This window comes from Sciurus carolinensis, chromosome 1, assembly GCF_902686445.1.
Source record: "Sciurus carolinensis chromosome 1, mSciCar1.2, whole genome shotgun sequence".
NCBI classification, from domain to species: domain Eukaryota; kingdom Metazoa; phylum Chordata; class Mammalia; order Rodentia; family Sciuridae; genus Sciurus; species Sciurus carolinensis.
The window spans coordinates 153134700-153156557 of NC_062213.1; the positions used below are offsets into that span (position 1 = coordinate 153134700).

At 33.7% G+C, this 21858-nt stretch overlaps 1 protein-coding gene across 3 annotated transcripts; it reads left to right on the top strand.

Moving 5' to 3' along the window:
- The first annotated feature begins 713 nt into the window (after nucleotides 1–713).
- Depdc1 (DEP domain containing 1) lies at nucleotides 714–20500 on the top strand. Of its 3 annotated transcripts, XM_047563301.1 has the most exons (12): nucleotides 714–853; nucleotides 3190–3455; nucleotides 6086–6242; nucleotides 7141–7259; nucleotides 7654–7784; nucleotides 8630–8677; nucleotides 11284–11424; nucleotides 13049–13900; nucleotides 14334–14506; nucleotides 16890–17066; nucleotides 17940–18125; nucleotides 18828–20500. In XM_047563301.1, the coding sequence occupies exons 1-12, from the start codon at nucleotides 806–808 to the stop codon at nucleotides 18966–18968; spliced, it is 2439 nt and encodes an 812-aa protein (XP_047419257.1). In that variant the 5' UTR covers nucleotides 714–805; the 3' UTR covers nucleotides 18969–20500. The 3 variants fall into 3 exon arrangements, with proteins under 3 accessions (XP_047419257.1, XP_047419274.1, XP_047419264.1); XM_047563318.1 differs by lacking the exon at nucleotides 13049–13900; XM_047563308.1 differs by lacking the exon at nucleotides 18828–20500 and having other exon boundaries at nucleotides 16890–17070; nucleotides 17940–18062.
- The last annotated feature ends 1358 nt before the right edge of the window (nucleotides 20501–21858 follow it).

Sequence of the window (21858 nt, forward strand, 5' to 3'; positions counted from 1 at the left end):
AGATGTGGAGATTTTCCTAAGGAAAGCAATTTGGTATGTTTTATACTTTCCCTCAAACTTACATTGTACTTAATGAAAATCTGCTCGTGTTCCATTTCACTAGCCTTTAAGAGGAAGAAGCGACTGAATGTACATTTTTTTCATTGAAAAGAACCCAATCAAGGCCTCTGCTAGGACGTCCAAGGGAGAGAACCCCGTAACACACATCCATAACGCCTCTCAAGGCAATGTTAGGAGAAAGCTACACCTGGTGACGCTGGGCTTTGTGTGCTGATACTGCTGAAGATCCTGTACGGCCAGACAGAAAGACTTAGAGTTTTGTTGTTGTTGTTACTGTTGGTTGTTTTGGTGTTTTGTTTTGGTTTTTCTTTTTCAAATTTCAAATTCCCGTAAGCCAGAGGCTGGCCCAAACAATCCTGTTTGGGACTCAACCGCCTCGCCCCTTAAGAGCAAGGAAACATAATTTCACCTTGCTAGCGACCGCAAGAGGGAGAAGCTGCGCCTGGAAAAGCGGGTAGAGGTCCCGATCGGGCAGCCCAGCAGTTCCTCGTACCAGGCGCTCCAGACCCGGCCCACAGCTCTCACCACCTTTGCGCAGCAGGTCCGATGCGCCTCCTCCCGCCCACTGCGCCCCCCCACCCCGCGGCGACCTCACGTGACTCGGAGCGCGGCCAATCAGCGCAGCCCTCCGAGGTATTCAAATCAACCGCGGGGCCGACAGTTGTGTCCCGACAGCAATCGCCGCCGGGACAGCACCGACCGAGCGTCGCCTTCCCCCTCCATGGACTCCGGCCAGCGTTGACCTATGGAGGGTCGGGGTGTCCCTCCCGGGCCTTATCGGGCCACCAAGCTGGTAAGAGGACGCGGAACGACGAGACTGGTCCGCGAGCCGGCGGAAGCCACCACTCGGGCAGAGGGAGGGGAGCCCGGGCACCTCCATTCGGTGGAAGGAGGGTGAGGGGAATTGTCCAGGCTCGACTCTTCCCCTCCTTTGCTGGTCTGGGCCTCTGCGCCCAGCTGCCTGGGGCTTGAGGGCCACGGGGAAGCGCCCGGGAAAGGCCGCATCGTACTCGCTTTGGTTAGACGACCCCGCGCCTGACGGTGTCTGGACCCCGGGAACGTGATGGAATACACCGATTTGAGTGGCTTCCCACCCGCACTTTACGAACCATGCCCAGAATTAGAGTCCAGATTGTGCTCCAGAGCTTGGCAGGGTCAGATTGAACGCAAACCCCAGTGTGAGTCCTTTCTTGGGCATGAAGAATTTGAGGCAGAAAGTACAGGCCGAACAGCTCTAGGAGAGAGCCTCCTACTAAAGCCGGAGTAGTTTTAAGTACCCATCAGCAACCCCTGTGGGTGGTCACTGGATCTGTGTGTACAGTTTACATTGCCTTTAGAGCTTCAGCCCTCCTGCATACTCAGCTACTGGTTCTGTGGTTAGGAGATTCACTTAACATCTGCGAGCCTCATTTTCACATTGGTAAAATAGGCATGAAACACGTGCCCACCTTAAGGGATTTCTTGAGAGGCCCTGCATATGAAAGTGTGTTGTGATGTATACAATAATAAGCAAATTATCCTCTCAGGAATGCCCCTCAGGAGTGGGCATGTATTCTTAGGCTTACTTAACAATGTGGAAAATGAGGCTTACAGAAGTTAAATGGCTATCCCAAAAGTCACATAAACAGTAAATAGAAGAATTAGAAGAGTGCAGATCTTCCAGATATGGTGATCTTGACATGAATTCTATTGCTCAATAAATAATTAATTGTATATCAATATAAAGAATGGAATTTAGGAGTGGAAAGAACCTTAATCAGGTAATACTATCACATTATTAAAAATTTATTAAATTAGATGAAAGTAGGACACCATAATAAAATAATGAAAACTTAACATTTACTCCACACTTACTAGTACAAACTCATTAGGTAGGTGCTAATGTCTCTACCTTATGAATAAGAAGATAAGCACAGAGAATAAAAAAAGACCCAAAAATTCATGCAATAAATAGAGCTACAATCGGAAAACATACCCTAGTGGTGTGACTCCAGAGCTCACCTATAAACCACTACACTATACTGTTTTTCAGGACAGCCATTTTGTAATCTCCTTGAGGCTAGAGACTCCTTTCTGTCATTTTTACTACTATATACCCAGCCAGTACATAATGGGCTGCTTGATATTAAAATGAAATGGGGAGGTGTGGAAAGAAAACAGTTAACATGTTTTCAGGCCTTAAGATTCTATATTGTGATACCTGGCCCACATAGATTAGACAAGTGATAACATAGCTAATAGTCACATACATAGGGTTACAGATTAGATTTCTTGACCTCCAATATAGGATTTTTTTCAATTAAAAAATGATGTGTTCATTCTATACTACCAACACCTTCATGCTCCAGTGTTAGAGCTTTCACAAATATAAAAATTTGGCTGATGTGAGGACAATTTAGAAAATAATTTTTTTTAATGTAGATGTCACAAGGTTCTTAGATATGCAGTGGATTCACATTTTACTTAATTTACCTCATCTGTTCTATGTTCACCAGACAAATCTTCAAATAAAAGATAAATAAATACCTAGTAGTAAAGGCATTTTGCCAGTATAATTACTGCCTGCCAGAAGTTTTATGTGGCCAGCACAATAATTGAGAATACAGATTCTAGGGTCATTCAAACCTGGGTTCGAATGCCTGGTTTATCACTTAGCTGTGTGACCTTGGTCAAATTATTAATCTGTGTGCTTCATATTCCGTATACAAAAAATGAAGTAATAGTACCTATTCATAAAATTGTGAGAATTAAAGTAAAATAATGACTATAAATCTCATATCCTGGCACAGATGCTACCAGTGTGTTAGTCTTAGTTGAAGTGAAAAAAAAGAAGTAGATGCTTTCCCTAGCAAGGACTAAGAGAGAGGTACTCTGGAGTTCTTCCTTTTTCCTAAGTGTCCTAAATAAACTGACTGGCCAATGAATATATTTAGTAAAACTCTATTATATGAAAATATTACTAGAGCACTAGAATTAGTAAAAGGAAAGCATGATATAAAGTTTTTATATAGCACAAATAAGATGATTTCTTCAAAAAATTTTAGTGTAATCAGATGTGAATTAAAGAAATTTATTTACCTAATATATTCCAAATCAGTAAGAGGTTTAATTCTTTTTTAATTTTTACAGTGGAATGAAGTCACTACATCTTTTCGAGCAGGAATGCCTCTAAGAAAACACAGGCAACACTTTAAAAAATATGGCAATTGTTTCACAGCAGGAGAAGCAGTGGATTGGCTTTGTGACCTATTAAGAAATAATAGTAATTTTGGTCCTGAAGTTACAAGGCAACAAACTATTCAATTGTTGAGAAAATTTCTGAAGAATCATGTAATTGAAGATATCAAAGGCAGATGGGGATCAGAAAATCTTGATGACAACAATCAGCTATTCAGGTACTTAACAGATACGTAACTACAAAGTGAAATTACTATAAAGTTTTATCTCCACTTTTATCATGTTTTTACTATAGTAGCTTTTTTTCAAGATAAGTAACATTTTTTTTTTTTTTTTTTTTTTTTGGGGGGTGGTGCGGGGGATTAAACCCAGGGCCTTGTGCTTGCAAGGCAGGCACTCTACCAACTGAGTTATTTCCCTACCCCTAACGTTTTCTTTAGAAAAGTGTTCTAATTCAATTAAAATCATTTAGAAAGTCTGAGATTAAGTTAATGGCTACAAAATTCAAATTCGTTGAGTGTTAGCTTATATAATAATTGGAAAGGGAAACATCACTGCCCATTATGAAAGTGTTATGACATTTCAAGGACATATGATACTGACTTTTAGTTTTGTGGATTCCGTAATTATAAGGCAAATTCACAGGTTCTTACCTTCAAATAACATAATTCAATCTAAAAATTCATGTGATTAGATAATAGCAAACTATATAACAACCAAAAAAAACATAGGTTAAAGAGAATATTTATCAAGCAGTTATCATGTATCAGAAACTCTGCTTTGTGATTTACATGTTTTCTTATTTGATCCCTGGAATAACTGAGCAGAGCATCCCTTTTTACAAATGAGAATGCTGAGACCATGCTTCAGCAAATCTTGTTTCTCATTTCTGAAATGTTCTTCCACCTTGAAGCATTATATACATTTATGAAACTATTAAACTAAAACATTTCTTCTCAACTCCTTTATAATCTTTTCTATTAAGGCTTTCTGACCCCCTCCTGCTAACATAATTGTTTTTTCTTTCATTCAGGTAGGGTTGTTAAATATTCGTTCAACTAGGTCTTTGAATTCTAATGTCTTTTTTTTTTACTATAACATTAACATTTTTCAAATTAAATATCTTAGATATAGGTTCTTTCCTATTGTGTTAATTCATTTTCTATTACTTTCTATATACTTATCTCACCAATATGAATGCTCTTTTTGTTAGGTTATTCTTTCTTATTTGCATTTCTGCATAGCTACTCAACTACTCTCTGCCTCTCGTCTTTTATAATGGTAACAAAACTCCAAAATACCTAGAAATAAAGTTTACTAAAAATGTTTGAGTCCTTACTGGATTAATTGTTATTAGCGGGAATAAATGGACAAAAATATCATATTGTCTTATGTGTATGTCAGTTCTTCCAAATTCATGTGTAAATTTAGTACATTTTCATTCCATATCTCAATATAACTTTTTGTAGAATTTGACAAGAAAATTCTAAAATTCATTTGATAAAGGCCCAAGGCAGTTTTGAAGAACAAAGAAGAGAGTATTAATTGCCTTACCTGATATCTGGGCTTAAATTACCTTAAATGCTGGGAAAACAAACCCACACATAGGCGGGAACTCAGTATAAGTTATGTATGACTTAGACATCTAAACATGAAGAATAAAGCTATTATGAAGGAATTTAAGAAGTATTTGTATAGCATGGTGGCACATACCCGTAATCCCAGTGACTCAGGAGGCTAAAGCAAGAGGATCACAAGTTCAAAGCCTCAACAACTTAGTCCCTGTCTCAGAATAAAAACATGAAAAGGGCTGGGGATATACCTCAGTGGTAAAGCACCCGTGGGTTCAATCCGCCATACCATTGTCCCCCACACCCCACAAAAGAAAGAAAGAATTTCTATGACAGAATAAGAAGGAACTTCTAATGTCACTAAAAAGTTATGCATGGGCGGGTCATGATGGTGCACACCTGTAATCCCAGCGGCTCTGGAGGCTAAGGTAGGAGTTTTGAGAGTTCATTGCCAGCGTCAGCAACAGCAAGGTGCTAAGCAACTTAGTGAAACCCTGTCTCTAAATAAAATACAAAACAGGGCTGGGGATGGCTCAGTGGTCGAGTGCCTCTTCCTTGTTCAATCCCCAGCACCCCAAAAAAAAGGTTATGTATAAATTTAATGAATAAGAAGAGAAACCATGAGTTGAAAAAGACCATATATTGTTCATACATATCTTTTGAAAATATGAAAGCATGGACACTAATCATGATTTATGATTTCCTTTAAACAGGAGAGTAGAAAAAATGGAATGTGCAAAGATTTTCTTTTACTTTAACAAAAAAGTGAAATCTTCAGGAAAATGTCAATGATTGCATTACTTGATAGTTACATACATGAATGTCAGTTTCTATTATGTTCTGTACTTTATCTTTGAAATATTTTATACTAAAACAAAAGGAGGAAAAAACATAACCAAAAGGAGCAAGAAACTAAGTTTGGAAAATTAAGATAAACAGACAGGCAAAAACCAGAAAATATATACAAACTAAATAACTCATCAAAGGAATGTAGAAAATCGTTGCATTTTAGAGCCATTTGTGTGTAAGAAGTATTTCTCCAACAAATTGTAATAGTAACCCTGAATTTTCCATAAGTAAAATTAAAATATGCAGAATGTACTAAAACAAGAAATTATTAACATATTTTTTAAAGTATAATGGGAAAATTAATTCATGTAGAATCTTCATTCCTTGGTGATATAAGTAAATCAAAGTTTTTGTGTGAATTTTAAAATAGGCTATAAAAATTAATTTCTGATCTTATATTGTTTAATTGCATATTATTTTTAAACCAGATTTCCTGCAACTTCTCCACTTAAAACTCTTCCACGAAGACATCCAGAATTGAGAAAAAACAGCATAGAGAACTTTCCCAAAGATAAAGATAGTGTTTTTAAATTAAGAAACTTATCTCGTAGAACTCCTAAGAAGCATGGATTACATTTCTTCCAGGTAAAAATGCCCCTTTATTAATCACAATTTTTAATATAAATACTATGTGCTTAATAATAAAAATATTAAAAGTAGATGATGCTTTAATATTGAAGCCAATACCAAAATCTAATTGACATTGCATTCTAAAAATATATATGTAAATTTATTTCACATCCATAGAAACAACAACAAAAATGATAGTGTGACGTTGAAAATGATGCTTAAATAATTTAATAATGTTTTCTTACCTGGTGTGTTAGCCTTCCATCACTGTGCCAAAATGTCTTGAGAGAATCCAAAGGATGAAAGGTTTATTTAGGCTCACAGTATCAGAGGTTTCATTCCATGGTCATTTGACTCTCTTCTTTGGAGCATGCTGGAAGATAGTTAATCATAGTGGGAGATGTGTGGCAGAGGAAACTGCTCACCTCATAGCAGCAGAGAATTAAAAGAGAAAGGAAAGGACAGGGTCCCAATATCCTCTTCAAAGGCACCCCACAATGACTTGACTTCCTTCCATTAGGCCCCAGCTGCTAAAGTTTCCACCATATCACAGTAGTAGTGCCATAGGTTAGGGACCAAGTTTTCAACACGTGGACCTTTGAGGGACATTCAAGATCAAAACTATAACACCAATATGTCACCACACAACTCCTCAACTAATCTGTCTTGCTCCTAGACTTTTATAATGTGAACAATACTTAGAAATAAGTTGATTCTTTTATGTTAATGGCAACTACAAAATCAAAAACCAAAACCATATGCTACATTATTTATTCAGCACTTACTTTGTAGCTCCATAATAGACTTGTATTAATAAAACTAGTAAGTGTTATGAGTGGTACCTGTTTGATATTTCCTTACTTTGAGTATAACAAACAATAGTAATTCTTTTTTTTTTTTTTTTTTTCATCAGGAAAATACAGAGAAAAGGAATTGTGAAATGATCAATGAAGATCAAGAAAACTCAGCTGATAAGAGAGAAATAAGCCAGGAAGATATTGAAGAAGTTTGGAGATATATTATTCTGATCTAGTAAGATGAACCTAAGCTAAAATCAAATTCCTGAAACATTCTGATTATTAATTTGACATTTTCTAAGAATATGTAAATAAGAACAGATTAATTCTCAAAGTTTAGAATTTAACCTATATATGTTTCCTAATAAATAAACATTTGCTATAGAAATAGATACTTTCAGTATAATTTGCTTTTTCATTGAATTGAATTGAAGTCATAGCTATAGTTTAATGTTCTATATTGGAATCTTTGGAATGTTTTTGGGATAAATATATTTAAAATTAGATGCTTTGGGAGTTTGTTTAAGAACTAAATAAAATATTCTGATGACTTTGTTCTCTAGTCATACTCATATTCTCTTTCTCTTCTTTTATGGAGGAAATAAAAAAGGTTTATTCTTTCTTTTCAGCCTGCAAACCATTTTAGGTGTGCCATCCCTAGAAGAACTGATAAATCCAAGCCAAGTAATTCCTCAATATGTAATGTATAACATGACCAATACCAGTAAGCATGGAGTAGTTGTACTACAGGACAAATCAGGTTGGTATTAATAAAAGAAAACAGAATCTTTCCAAACTTAGTAACAAAGGATGCAGCTATAGTGGAGAGCAGAGAGACCCAAACTTAGAAAGTGCAATATTTTCACTGAGGGAACACCAGAGGGTCTATTGTTTTATATTATACTTGCTTTAGTAGTAACAGTGGAAAAATTTTTATAGAATATTATTCATGCTAGTGTAAGAAATTGTTTAACTACTAAGGTGCATTCATGCATGATATTTTAAATAACAGGTTAAGCATTCAAAAGGTAAAAAAAATAGTAAAATCTGTTGATTATCTACATTTGTCTTGAAATATATAATTTTCAAGGCATTGGCTAAAGATTTAATGATGAACAAGATAAAAATGGTGGCAGTTGGAAAGATTTTAAGGAAGCCTCATTGTAAAATACCCTAATATTCAACTATAGTTCATTTCAAGCATAGGTCTCATCAAAGTCAGTAATATTCAAGTAATATAACAACAGACAGAACCAAAATAAGGATGAAGAGAAAATGAAAATGGTGGTGTAGATAAAAATGAATATTAAAAGCTTATGTCTAAATGTACCCCAAAGTAATTCTTGATTTGGACTTAGCTAATTATTTTATGTATTGTAGATAGAGTCAAACTCAAGAGCTCTATAGCTTTTCCAAACTTTATATTTTAAAGTATTAAGCTCATCCTATGTGTTGTTAAACATATGATATATTTTAATTCTGGTAATATACCCGTATATACATGTGTATATCCATGAATAATTATACATAAGTGTGAAGTTCTAAAATATGCTATCATAAAAATTGTGTGACTTAATAAACAATGTTTATGTTCTTTGTGTCTAGATGACCTTCCTCACTGGGTATTATCTGCCATGAAGTGTCTAGCAAATTGTAAGTTAAATTATACTTATAAATTATACATTTAAATATATGTAAGTCATATATGTAAATAAGTATTTAGCAAGAACCAAGGAAATTTTTAAATAACTCATAAAAATCCTAATAAAATTAAAGTGTATTATTTCTCTTGATGTTTAAGTGAAAATCTAGTATAATTGATTACTTATGGAGCCCTTAAGTAATGTTTTCTTTGCAGAAGGTGATTTTATAATGCAAGCCTATCATTTATGGCTCAGTTCACATAAATCAAAATCATAGGCTAGAGGATTTCAAAGGATTTTTTAGGTAAATCTAGACTATAGTGATTACCTCAGTGAGAGACCAGAGGGTTCAAGTGGCCACTTGGAAGTAAAACAGCCTGTAAGGCAGAAAAGATTCAATCAGAAGTAAAGTTTCATAAAGCCTACTTCATTCCCTTTTTCCTTGTACGTGGCTTCAATATTCAGGTGCTTTATAACATGCTACTAGTCCCAAGTACATACTAATAGGACTTTTATGTTTACAAAAAAAAAGATCTGTCACCAATCCATAATCTTTTATCATTTCAATGATCAATCTTTTTCATAGTGATCAGTGACAATTGATTTTATAATTTAAGATCCTAGTTCAAGCCCTAATTAATTTCAAAATAAATTTTGAAAATTTATAGATATATGCTTCTAAATCATCAAAATTTAACTTTATTTTAATAATTTTAGTTATAAATGTAGTATAGATTCTAGTTCTTATAAACTTAATGAAAATCAGATAGGGTTTTATTAATGTTCAGGATAAGTATTCCTTTGTTGTCCACTGGGTGTCAATGTGACAAAATAACAGAATAAATAGCAATGTAAATAAGTTACAGAAACATTTTATTTATGAAATTAAGGTAAAGATCCTGTTCATAACCTTAAGACTTAATATCTATTTCAACCTTCCATACCTAATTCTCTTCTCTCTCATTCTTGGCTCTTGGTTGACAACTCAGATAAGCACATTAATACAGATTTCTCTGACATTCATCTTTAGGGATTTCTTTTCCCTCACTTCCCAATCCATTGTATACCAAAATGATACCTCATATATAACTTACTGAATTTCAATTTAATAGCAATATAGTGAAGAGGCAAAATTAAGATTTTTACCTATTTATTATTTAATACCCCAGAGTAATTCTGTGAAATATAAGAATCAATAATCAATATTCTCAATTTTTTTCCCAGAGGAGAAAATCAAGACCCTCTGAGTTTTCTGTTAATGTGAAGGATTTAGAGCTCAAACCTAAATTCTCTAACTATAAATTCTTTATTATTTCCAGTAAACATGTTTTCTGCCCTAGAAGACATTCTAATAATAGTGAAGCATATTCAGAATATTTCTTATATCTTCTTTAGAAAAATAACTGTTTTGCTCTATATAAGATCTATGTTTGTCTTTAAGCTATTTGTATGTGTGCTTTTTTTCATTGTGTGTACTTATACATATTTAGTTTTATAAAAGTTTGGAAACAGATATAAAAGATGATTTGGACTTAGGAAGAGAGATTTTAACTTGACACATGGCATAGTGAATCTAAAATCTGAATGCATATCACAGTCACTAGGGAGACTACAGAGATTCTGATTGGTTGATTCAGTAGTTCAAGAAATTTTTTTTATATTACTTATAGTGAAGATTCCCAAGTAAGTGTTTGGAAACCACTAAATTAATGAACCAGAAGCAAGCATTTTTAGGTCAGTAAATTCTTAGTTCCACCTCTGTGGATTCTGGTTTGTGTACAGGAGCTTGTATTTTTAATAAACGTATTGCATAATTCTGATATATGTAATCTATGAACCATATTTTAAATGTTGTTAGACCTAAAAGTCCTGGACCTTGTACATTCAGTAAGTTCTAATTTTAGCTTCACTATCAAGGACTTTTTCATCTGAGGCAAATTACTTTGAGCCTCAGTTTTCTTAATTGATCCAATCTTATTTCTGAGGAAAACATTAATGAGTTACCATAATTATTTAAAAAGTTGTGTTAATATTAAGAAATCACAGTGTAGATATCATTTAAGTTAATTAAGGGTATGCTTCATGTCACGTAAAATTTATTAATAAAAATGTAAATTTATAAAAGATAAGTTGGAAGAATTCTTTGTATTATCCAGATAGTCTTTGCTTTACAAAATCAATTGCAATAATATTTACTTAAACTCCCCTCATGGTTTAAAATATATTAAAATTTTTACTTTGTGTATAACTTTTCAGGTATTAAAATAAAACTGCTAGCAGTTGACTGCTTACAGTGAATTCTAATTAAAAGATAATAATAAGGCATGAAATGTGCACAACCCTTTAAATTTTGGATTGTGGCAGAATTTGTTGTTAAACCTAGCTCTCTCCTGGGGCTGGGGTTATAGCTCTGTGGTAGAGCATATGATCACTACGTATGATACTCAGCAACACATAAAAATAAATGAATCAGATAAAGCTGTGTCCATCTACAACTAAAAAAATATACATTAAAAAAGCTCCCTTGTGCAATACATGTATTACACTTTAATACATAATTTTAAAATTGTATTTAAATTAAAATATATTTTGATTATTTTCCCTTCTACATTTTAGGGCCAAGAAGTAATGATACAAATAACCCAACTTACGTTGGATTTGAGCGAGATGTATTCAGAACAATCGCAGATTATTTTCTGGATCTCCCTGAACCTCTACTTACATTTGAATATTATGAATTATTTGTGAACATTTTGGGTATGTATGAGTTTTGCTTATTAAAGTTTTCAAGTTTCTTAAAATTTAAGAGGTCTAAAAGCAGAGGTAGCCAGGTGTGGTGGCACACCTGTAGTCCCAGTTACTCATTCAGCTGAGGCAGGAGGAATGCTCAAACCCAAGAGCTTGAGGACAGCCTGGCTAATATGGCAAGACCCTGTCTCAAAAAGAAGAAAAAAAGAGAGAAGAAAAGAAGCATAGGTAAATAGGTAAATATGAAAATAGCAGGCTATAATACTGTGGTTGCTATTTTGTTGTTTTCTAATGATTCAAGTATATTGTTCCAATATCAGTTGTCCTGACATCAGTTTAGTGTCATACAATGCAATGTATTTCTAACACTTTGATCACCCAGAGTTAGCCTAAACCCCACAGGTTAAGGGCTCAGTTACCCAAGACTGTCCTCAATTCAGATGCCAGCAGCAAGTGAGGTCCCCAGGGTATCTGCTCTTCTGTCCAGCCAACTATCAGTTCAGAAGTTCACTCAAACCCCCCTCAGGTTCAGTAATTCTCTACAACTCACAGAACTCAGGAAAGTGCTTTACTTATAATTATCAGTTTGTTTTAAAGGATAGAATTCTGGAACAGCTGAAGGGAACAGATGCAAATGGCAAGGTATGGAGTTGAGAGGTGTCCCAGAGCCTCTGTGCCCTCTCTGGGAAGACTACCTCCCAGTACATCCATGTAGTCACCAACCCAGAAGCTCCCTTGGCCTCATTGTTCCAGAGTTTTAATTGCAGTTTTATTTGCTCAGGCATGATTGATTGAATCATGGACTTTTGGTGATTGAACTCAATCGTCAGCCTCCTTCCCTGTAGATGTGGGTTGAACATTCTGACACTGTAAGCATGGCCAGTCATGAGTTACATTAGCATAAATAGGTTCCTCATGAATAACAAAAAATTCAAAGGTACTAAAAAGTCCATGTCAGGAATGTCAGCCATGTCTCTGGCTTCCACATCCATGGATTCAGCCAACCCAAGATTGGACATATTGAGAAAAACAAAAATTAAAAAATTGCAGCTGTACTGATTATGTACAGTCTTCTCTTCCTTGTCATTATTCTTAAATAATAGAGCATAACAACTCTTTTCATAGTATTCATATTGCATTGGATATTACAAGAAATATATATTTAAAAGGTATGGGAGCATATGCTGGGTTATATGCAAATATTACACTGTTTTATATAAGGGACTTAAATCAGTAGATTTTGGTGTCCATTGGCAATCCGGGAATGAGTTCCTCAAGGATACCAACAGATGAGTCTAAATGTTCTATTATACCATGGTTGTCTTACATTTAAGAGGTTTCTGCTACTTACAGGATGAAAGCAGATATTTTTAAATGAATTCTGACTCGATCCATTTAATTAGGATGTTATTTATATCACAGAAAAATGGGAAACCTCTAGTCAATCTTGCACGTTTATAACTGAATGTTGCATGTGTCCTATTTAAGTGCCTTCCACATTAAGCAGCTGCTATTTGTACTATACTAACAATGTGTATCATAGTGATGCTTTGTTTTTTAACTTTACTATTGTTTTTTATTTTTGTTCACTGTCATACAGTTGCATCTTAATTTTTGTTTCATTTCCTGGTAGTTGTTTGTGGCTACGTCACAGTTTCAGATAGACCCAGTGGGATTCATAAAATCCAAGATGATCCACAGACTTCAAAAATCCTTCACTTAAATAATCTGAATTCCTTCAAATCAACTGAGTGTCTTCTTCTTAGTCTGCTTCACAAAGACAAAAACAAAGAAGAATCAGATTCTACTGAGAAACTACAGATAAGTGATCAAGGATTTCAAGAAAGATGTGCTAAGAAAATACAACTAGTTAATTTAAGAAACAGAAGAGCCAGTGCCAATGACATAATGGGAGGAAGCTGTCATAATTTAATAGGCTTAAGTAGTATGAATGCTCTGGCCTCTAACATCAAACCAAGGTGCTCTTCTTTGGAGGGAATTATAGATATGCCTGAGAATTCAAGTAAAAAGGTGTCTAGTACCTTCCATCAATCTGTTCAGAACATAGAAGGACAAAATAATAAACAAGTTTTAGAGTCAGAGCCCAACCAGGAATTCTTATTGAATCTTCACTCAGAGGAAAGTGTTCAAAAGCCACTCTGTGCTGGGTTTAAGAGAACCTCTACATTGACTGTTCAAGACCAAGAAGAACTATCTAATGGGAAATGCAAGTCAAAACAACTTTGTAGATCTCAGAGTTTACTTTTAAGAAGCAGTGCTAGACGGAGTAGTTATATCAATACACCAGTGGCTGAAATTATCATGAAACCAAATCTTGGAAAAGGCAGCACAAGTATGCAAACAGCTATGAACAGTGAACTCGGAGAGTCTAGTACCACAATCAATAAAAGACTTTGCAAAAGTACAATAGAACTTGCAGAAAATCCTTTACTTCCAGCTTCTTCTATGTTGACTGGCACGCAAAGTAAGGTTGTTGCTTCCAGTGCATGCAAAATTAACTTTTTATGTTTACTAACTCTCTATTTTGCTTATATCGCTCTTCTTCTCTGAAATTGCTTGTTTTTTCTCTCCAAAAGATATTCCTGTAAAGGACTTTTGTCATGATATAACCAAGATTTATTCAACCTCTTAAAGCACTTCCTTTTTCTTCAATTTTGCTTATTCTTTGTCACTTTATTTTTAATAAGTTAAGAATTTTAATACTTAGAAATGCATAATGAAGAAAATAATGAGACTTGTTATGTTTTTGAGGAATATGGAAATTTCTCCATAATTAAAAGAAATGAAATGTTAAGATATTATTTTAACCTCTTTTTATAACTGTATTTACTGGTAGTATGAAAGCAACTAGTATCACTGATGAATTTTTTTGGGGTGGGGGTGACTTTGCCTTCTAGGTTTGCTGCAACCTCATTTAGAGAGAGTTGCCATCAATGCACTGCAGTTATGTTGTTTGTTACTTCCCCCACCAAATCGTAGACGGCTTCAACTCTTAATGCGCATGATTTCTCGAATGAGTCAAAATGCTGATATGCCCAAACTCCATGATGTAATGGGTACAAGATCACTGGTAAGTTTATTTCTTATGGAAATAATAAGCTCTGATTCATAATTTGGTTTGTGAAAAACCAAATGAAAAAAGAAAACCTATCTTAAAGTACCACTCAAGTGAGTCCTGATTTTGAAGTCCTAGATTTTTGAGTTAGAAAGACTTAGAAATCTATAACTTTTTCTAGTAGCAAATACTTTTGCACTAATCTTTTGTGCCCAGTCTGTTATACTTTTGTATCCTGGTATTAATCTTGACAGAGGACTTAGCCTTCTCATGCATCCTGTATACCTTTCTAGTGATCCATATACAGTCACATCACATTATGCTAGCGTGTGCCATTTCTGTTTGGTGGTGAAGGAAGAGAATGGTATCATAGTGTTTGACCGTTAAGGATACTAGAGCTTTGTGAAAGTGGAGAACTAAAGGGAAATAAATCCATGTATTGTAAGTGTTTCAGAGTATGGTGGTAGGAAAGGTGTATTTGATGAATTATGGTAGTAGGTCATCATGATGGAACAAGTTAGGAAACATTATTACCAAGCTGTCTCAGATTTCTTAGAAAATGTAGATTGAAGCATTGATGTACAGATTATTGGTTGAAAATTATTCCTTCAAATGATCTGGCTCCTTTGAGAACTGCCACTTTCTTTCTTGTTTTTTTTTATTTATCTTTTAATTTTTTACAGACTGCATTTTGATTCAATGTACACAAATGAGGTGCCTCATTTCATTTCTATGGTTATACATGATGTAGATTCATACCATTCATGTAATCATACATGTACATAGGGTAATGATGTCTGTCTCATTCCACCATTTTTCATACCCCGCTCCCTCTCGTTGCCTTCTACATAATCCAAAGTTCCTCCATTCTTCTCTCACTCCCCGCACCCCCCACCCCCTTTATATATCATCATCCACTTATCAGGGAAAACATTTGGCCTTTGGTTTTTTGGGCTTGGCTTATTTCACTTAGCATGATATTCTCCAATTCCATTTATTTGCAAATGCCATAATATTATTATTATTTATGGCTGAATAGTATTCCATTGTGTATATATACCACAGTTTCTTTATCCATTTATCTGTTGAAGGACATCTAGGTTGGTTCCACAATAGGCTGGAGCTTTAATTTACCAAAGGTTCTCACAGTAAGAAATCTTTAACTATGCTGTTCTTCCATTCATTATAATACCAGTTTTTTTAATATAGTGACAAACTTAAAGAAGAACTATTCTTGAGTAATTATGGCATATTTTTTTCATTTTGTGATTTTTTTATTTTTACAGATTGCATTTTGATTCATTGTACACAAATGGGATACAACTTGGTTTCTGTGGTTGTACACAATGTAGATTCACACCATTCATGTAATCCTACATGTACATAGGGTAATGATGTCTGTAATTATGTCATTATTAAGAATAATTTTTTTATTACAGACTGCATCTTGACTCATTGTATAAATTTTTATGTTTCGAGAAACATGAGTAGAAAAGAGATAATTTTGATTTTATACTTTGTGGTTTAAAATTATAAGACATTCAAGTAAAATTTATCCAGTAAAATACTGGAAATGTGAGCTGGGTGAACAAAAAGGCAGGTCAGAGAAAGTTTTTATTGAGACATCCACATAGAGATGGTAGCTGAAGATAATAAGAGCAAATGAGTTCTAGAGGATGAACAATATGGAAAAGAGCAAAAAGCTAAGGACTGAGCCTTGGAACTAGAAAGAAAAACCATTCTAATTATTATAGAATGAGGTGTATGTGTGTGTGTGTGTGTGTGTGTGTGTGTGTGTGTGTGTTAGTAGATTATATGGATATAACAGTGATGAATTTTGAAACAAAATTTATCTCAGGATATAAGGACTCCTATGATGGAACTAAAACATGTGTGTATTAAGTTGCTGTTTAAAGACTGATAGAATAAGCTTTTAAGCTATTTTCCAGAGTTTTAAAAGATATAATGCCAAGTTTACAACCTGTGCTGAATCTGTATTCTGTGTGAGTGATATATTCTCCTGGTTATATTTTTGTGAAATTAACTTAATGTGGTAAGTCCCTGTTCTCTAACAGTCTTTTAACCAACATGTCCATGTGGTATTAATAGAACCTGCCATATTTACTGATATAATTGTGACAAAACTAAAGATAAATCTAAGCCTTATATAATCCTTTGGAATTATGTTAAGGAAATACTTCACAAGGACTTTAAAAAGGACTTAAGCATAATAGAATGTGTACCTTTCTAACTGTAATAAATTATTGTCTTCATTTTTAAAGTGAAGTCTGCTTCTCAGTTTATCTCATTACTTCACATAGTGCCGCCTGGAAATTACTGATATTCTAATTTATATGAAATCTTAAATTTTTAAATTCAAATTTTTTACTGTTTCTAGATGATACATACTTTTTCTCGGTGTGTGCTGTGCTGTGCTGAAGAAGTGGATCTTGATGAGCTTCTTGCTACAAGATTAGTTTCTTTCTTAATGGATCATCATCAGGAAATTCTTCAAGTACCCTCTTACTTACAGACTGCAGTAGAGAAACATCTTGACTACTTAAAAAAGGGCCACGTAGGTATATTTGAGTCTTAAAAGTCTGTGCATTAGTCATTGCACATGGCACACTTATCTCAAACCAGCCCCATCAAAAAGGGAGATTTTATTAGCACATATAAATAACCTCTAAAAGTCAGTAGTGTAGACATAGAACTAGGAACCTGTGCACATCTTACCACCTCATATTTATACTTCAGTCCTATTTTTAACAAATGGCTCCATCACATGATGGGGAACATGGTTGATGAAAGTGCATGCATCATACCCTTATGTTTGGAATGCAAAGAAAAAGAGCCATCCCTCCAGCCCCAATTTGAAAAGTTCTGGGTTTGGACTCTCAATTGGCCCAATCTAGGTTAAATGTGCATTCTTTGGGTAATTGAGTATGAGAATGATGGAAAGAGGGTCATATTCTGATTGGTTCTACAATATTAGAATTCGTTTCAAAACAGGTGAAGATAGAGGGAAAAGCACGGTAGGGAATTATTAAAAGAAAGAGAAAAAGAATACCAAGCTGCCAGAAACAACAGATAACTGCTGTATTCAGCTTAGGCTGACCAGCACATACATTATGCTTTTTCTCATTCTATTATTTCCTGGCTTATAATTACAGCCATTCTTGTCTACTGTCTAAAGAACAGTAGACAGATACTTTATTAATAAGTCATAATATTGATGTTTTATGCTGAGTTTTAAAACTAGTAGACTGTAGAACTAGACTTTTGATCTTACTGACATCACTACTGCATAATACAGTTTTCTTAATGCATTGAATGTTTGATTAGTAGCAAAATATTCTATACTAGATCTCACCAAAAGAATGCTTTACCAAGTAAGGACATGACCAGAATTAATAGTTTTTTTACTATCTCATGTTGTTCACTACAGATTAAAAATCCTGGAGATGGACTATTTGCTCCTTTGCCAACTTATTCTTATTGTAAACAGATTAGTGCACAGGAATTTGATGAACAAAAGATTTCTACTTCTCAAGCAGCAATTGCAGAACTTCTAGAGAATATTATTAAAAATAAGAGTTTACCTCTAAAAGAGAAAAGAAGAAAACTAAAGCAGGTAAGAGAATGAACAAGTCCTCAATTATAATATGCTGTAAGTGGTTGCCTTTTAGTAATGTTTAGAATCTAATTTCTTATTTTAATCATTTGTAACTTAAATATATGGGCTATATATTATGGTGTATTATATGTAGGCATTAAACTACTTCTAAAATATATCCTGAATTTTTAAATAATAGCAAAAATAATAATTCACTCCTTTGTTTCTAATGGTTTGTAGAATTATAGCTTATTAATTATAGCTTAAAATTGGCCTGGGAAAACAATTATAAAATCTGGACTTTAATACATAACTTGATTAACTCATCACTACCATTTGCTTGAAGGCAAACTCCCAATTGCCCCATGATTCTAGTAAGAATAATTCTAAGTCAGAAACACACAAAGAAACATGAACTGTACCAAATCCCTGAGACCTTCATGGGCTTTACAATAGAAGAGATCTGGAAATTAAGGGGGAATTAGCAATAGAAAAGAATTTTAGAATGTTAGTGCTAGCAGGGAGCTAAGAGATCTTTTAGTGTGCCTTCCACATATGTGAAATGAAAGGGAAAAAGAATTAAGGATAAAATGAAAGAATATTTGTCTCTGTAATCCATCTTTGAAAAATGTGCTGAATTCTCATTATAAAATTTTGAGCACTGGCATCAACTAGGGAAATAATGTTAAATGTCTTCTAATTCCTCACCTCATTTTTAAGTTTCAGAAGGAATATCCCTTGATATATCAGAAGAGATTTCCAACCACAGAGAGTGAAGCAGCACTTTTTGGTGACAAACCTGCCATCAAGCAACCAATGCTGATTTTAAGAAAACCAAAGTTTCGTAGTCTAAGATACTAACCAAATTAAAAATTATCTAATACTTGTGGAACTTTGATAAATGAAGCCATATATGCAAATTAGCTACTAAAAAGGATTTCTGTCATTAATCAGAAAGTAAACGCATTATGTGAGGATGTGTCAAAATAGTTATCAATGTGAGACTGTGAAGGAGCTACTGAATCTCAACTAAGAAAACATAACAAAAGGCAATACCAAATATTTTAACAAGAAACAGTTTGTTTTGTAATACTACTATCTGGAAAACCTGTCATGGTTGTAACTAAAATTTTATTTACTTGAATTTTGAAAACTGAGCTGTGTTTGTGTTCATCAAGATTATATCTGTTTTTAAAAGAAAACTTATCTACGCATGCATTTATAGATATTAGCTGAAGAACTGTTATTTAGGATTACTTCTTCGTTTCTAAATATAAGAATGTGAAGAATATTTAAAAGTTCAGTGAATTTTCAACTGTTAAATATTGCACTCTTTTGTATATTCTTTTTCTACTTTTGATCTATTTATATATATGTATGTTAAAATATGTTTATGTAAGATTTTCTTTCACTTTAAACATCCCCATTTCTTTATTCATTCTTTTTGTTTCCATAAATATCTTTTGAATTCTTACACTCACAATCTACCAGAAGGAGGAGATGCTTAAGAAGTATAGGGCAATCATGTGTTCATTCAGAAGATAGTATTTAGCAATTACTATGTGCCTTTCATTGTTCCCTGTATGTGGAGACAATGATGAATAAATCAAAATCTATTCCCTTTAAGTATTTATTTTTTTAATCAAGGGAGATACATCTATCAGATACTTAAAATAACAACATACTCACTGAAATCTAGCCATGGGGAATCCATATGAAGACTAATTTTCTGGTTATAAAACAATTCTCAAAGCTAATGATTTTTAAATTGGTGCACATTGGAATCAATTTAGGCAACCAGTATGTATAGGACCTACCTTTTATCAGTTAATTTAAAATTTTAGGGGGATTATATAGACATTTATACTTTTTAAACTAGGTGATTCCAGTATTCAGCTAACTTTCAGAATCAGTGACCTAAATGCTTTTTATAAACATTTAAGTAAATGTCATGTTGACACCACAGACTATATTTTTTCATTGGAAGAAAATGCCAAATATAAATGCCTTTTACAAGGTTCTCCAGATTTCTCCTTGATTAACTTGTACAAATTTGAAGTTGTTCTTCCTTTCCTTAAACTGCAAGATTATTAAATATCTATTCCTTCAGTTTACCAGAAGACATAATATATGTAATATACTCTTAATATTTAATGACTTTTGATTTCTCAATGTAATTTTATATTATCAATATATAGAATGACTGTGATCCACTTAATGTTACTATTTTTTATTAAAAATTGGGTCAGAAAATGATAAATATAACTTTAGCCCAGAAATCATGGCTATTAAATTATTGAACCAAATTAAAATTAGAATTCTTTCCAAGATGTTTGTATGCTAAAACTCTTCCTGTTTAAAGGTATGTGATCATGTGAATTGTTACAAATTAAGATAAAAATTATTGTAGATTTTGTAACAACTTTTACTTTTCTATTTATTGACATTAAATATATAAATATAAAAAACGGTAAATTTTCATTCACATTAGTGTGTATACAATTGAGTTCACAAAACACTTGGTATGACACTTTAATAATATGAAGACTGAAGTCATTTGAATTCTGTGCTATTTACTGGCTAATTATCTCAAACAAGTTATTAACTTCTCTAACCCCTAGTTTCTTTATCTATAAAATGAAGATTATAATAGTACCTCTTTGGGATTGTTGTGAGAGTTAAGTAAAACAATGAATGCAAAGTGTTTACTAAGTATCAAGCATAGAATAAGCACTATAAATATTAGCTATTATTGCTACAGTGACCTAGAATTGTAACACTAGAAGAGATCCTTATAAAAAATGTAGTTCCCCTCAATTGCTGTCAACAGACATGAACCAAAACCAAATTGTGAGTCTTGAACTGTGTTTCAGTGATGAGACAAAGGTTCTGACCATGCATATTGGTTGAAATTTTTGATCTAGTCAAGCAGGAAATGGTGAAAAAGAATAGCTATTATCTTCAAAATCAATCTCCTTGATCTGTGGAAGCATATGGGATCCAATGCACCAATAGAGAGCTTAGCCTAGGCTGCAGCATGGCCATATTCCATTCTATATAAAGGTAGAGTCTTTAAATTCAAATACAGATGGATGGATTGGTAAGTCTGATGTTAGTTGCATGTAGAAATTCTCTGATACATTTGCTTTCTTGGGAAATAAAAATCAAAGTCATACTTCTAAGAGTAAAGTGGAGGTGGGTAGAATATTGCATGTTTAAAAAGAGGGTAGATATGAAATAGTCTAAAAAATGTGTGGAAATATACAAGTTTCACAAGATCAGATGATGTCTAATTACTTTATAGTTCTGAGCCACCGCCATCCTCAGTGTCCTGCTAATTGATATCTTGTGATCTTCTCCCCACTTTGTCCAGTTTTGCAACCTTTAGTAGTAGAAAGTACGTGGAAATATTCACTACCTTTCTGTCTTTGAAAACTTAAAACTGAGTTTCCTCATCTACAAAATAAGAATAAGAACATCTATATAACAAAGTAGTTATAGTGTCCAAAAAAGGCAAAATATTTGTATTAATCAGCTTTCTGTTACTATAAAAATGCCTAAGATTAGCAACTTATAAAGACAAAAAGATTTATTTTAGCTTGCAGTTTTGAAGGATTCAGTCCATGATCAATTAAACCCATTACAACGGAAGTATGTGGCAGAGATAACCTCTTGTCTCACAGTCAGAGAAAGACGAAGAGGCCAAGGTCCATGTTCCCTTTAAAGACATGCCCTCAATGACCCAAAGACC

Coding starts and splice junctions, on each gene's coding strand:
- Depdc1 (XM_047563301.1), top strand. CDS start 806: ATGGAGGGTCGGGGTGTCCCTCCCGGGCCTTATCGGGCCACCAAGCTG. Junction 3,456..6,085: donor GACAACAATCAGCTATTCAG/GTACTTAACAGA, acceptor TTTTTAAACCAG/ATTTCCTGCAACTTCTCCAC. Junction 7,260..7,653: donor AGATATATTATTCTGATCTA/GTAAGATGAACC, acceptor CTTTCTTTTCAG/CCTGCAAACCATTTTAGGTG.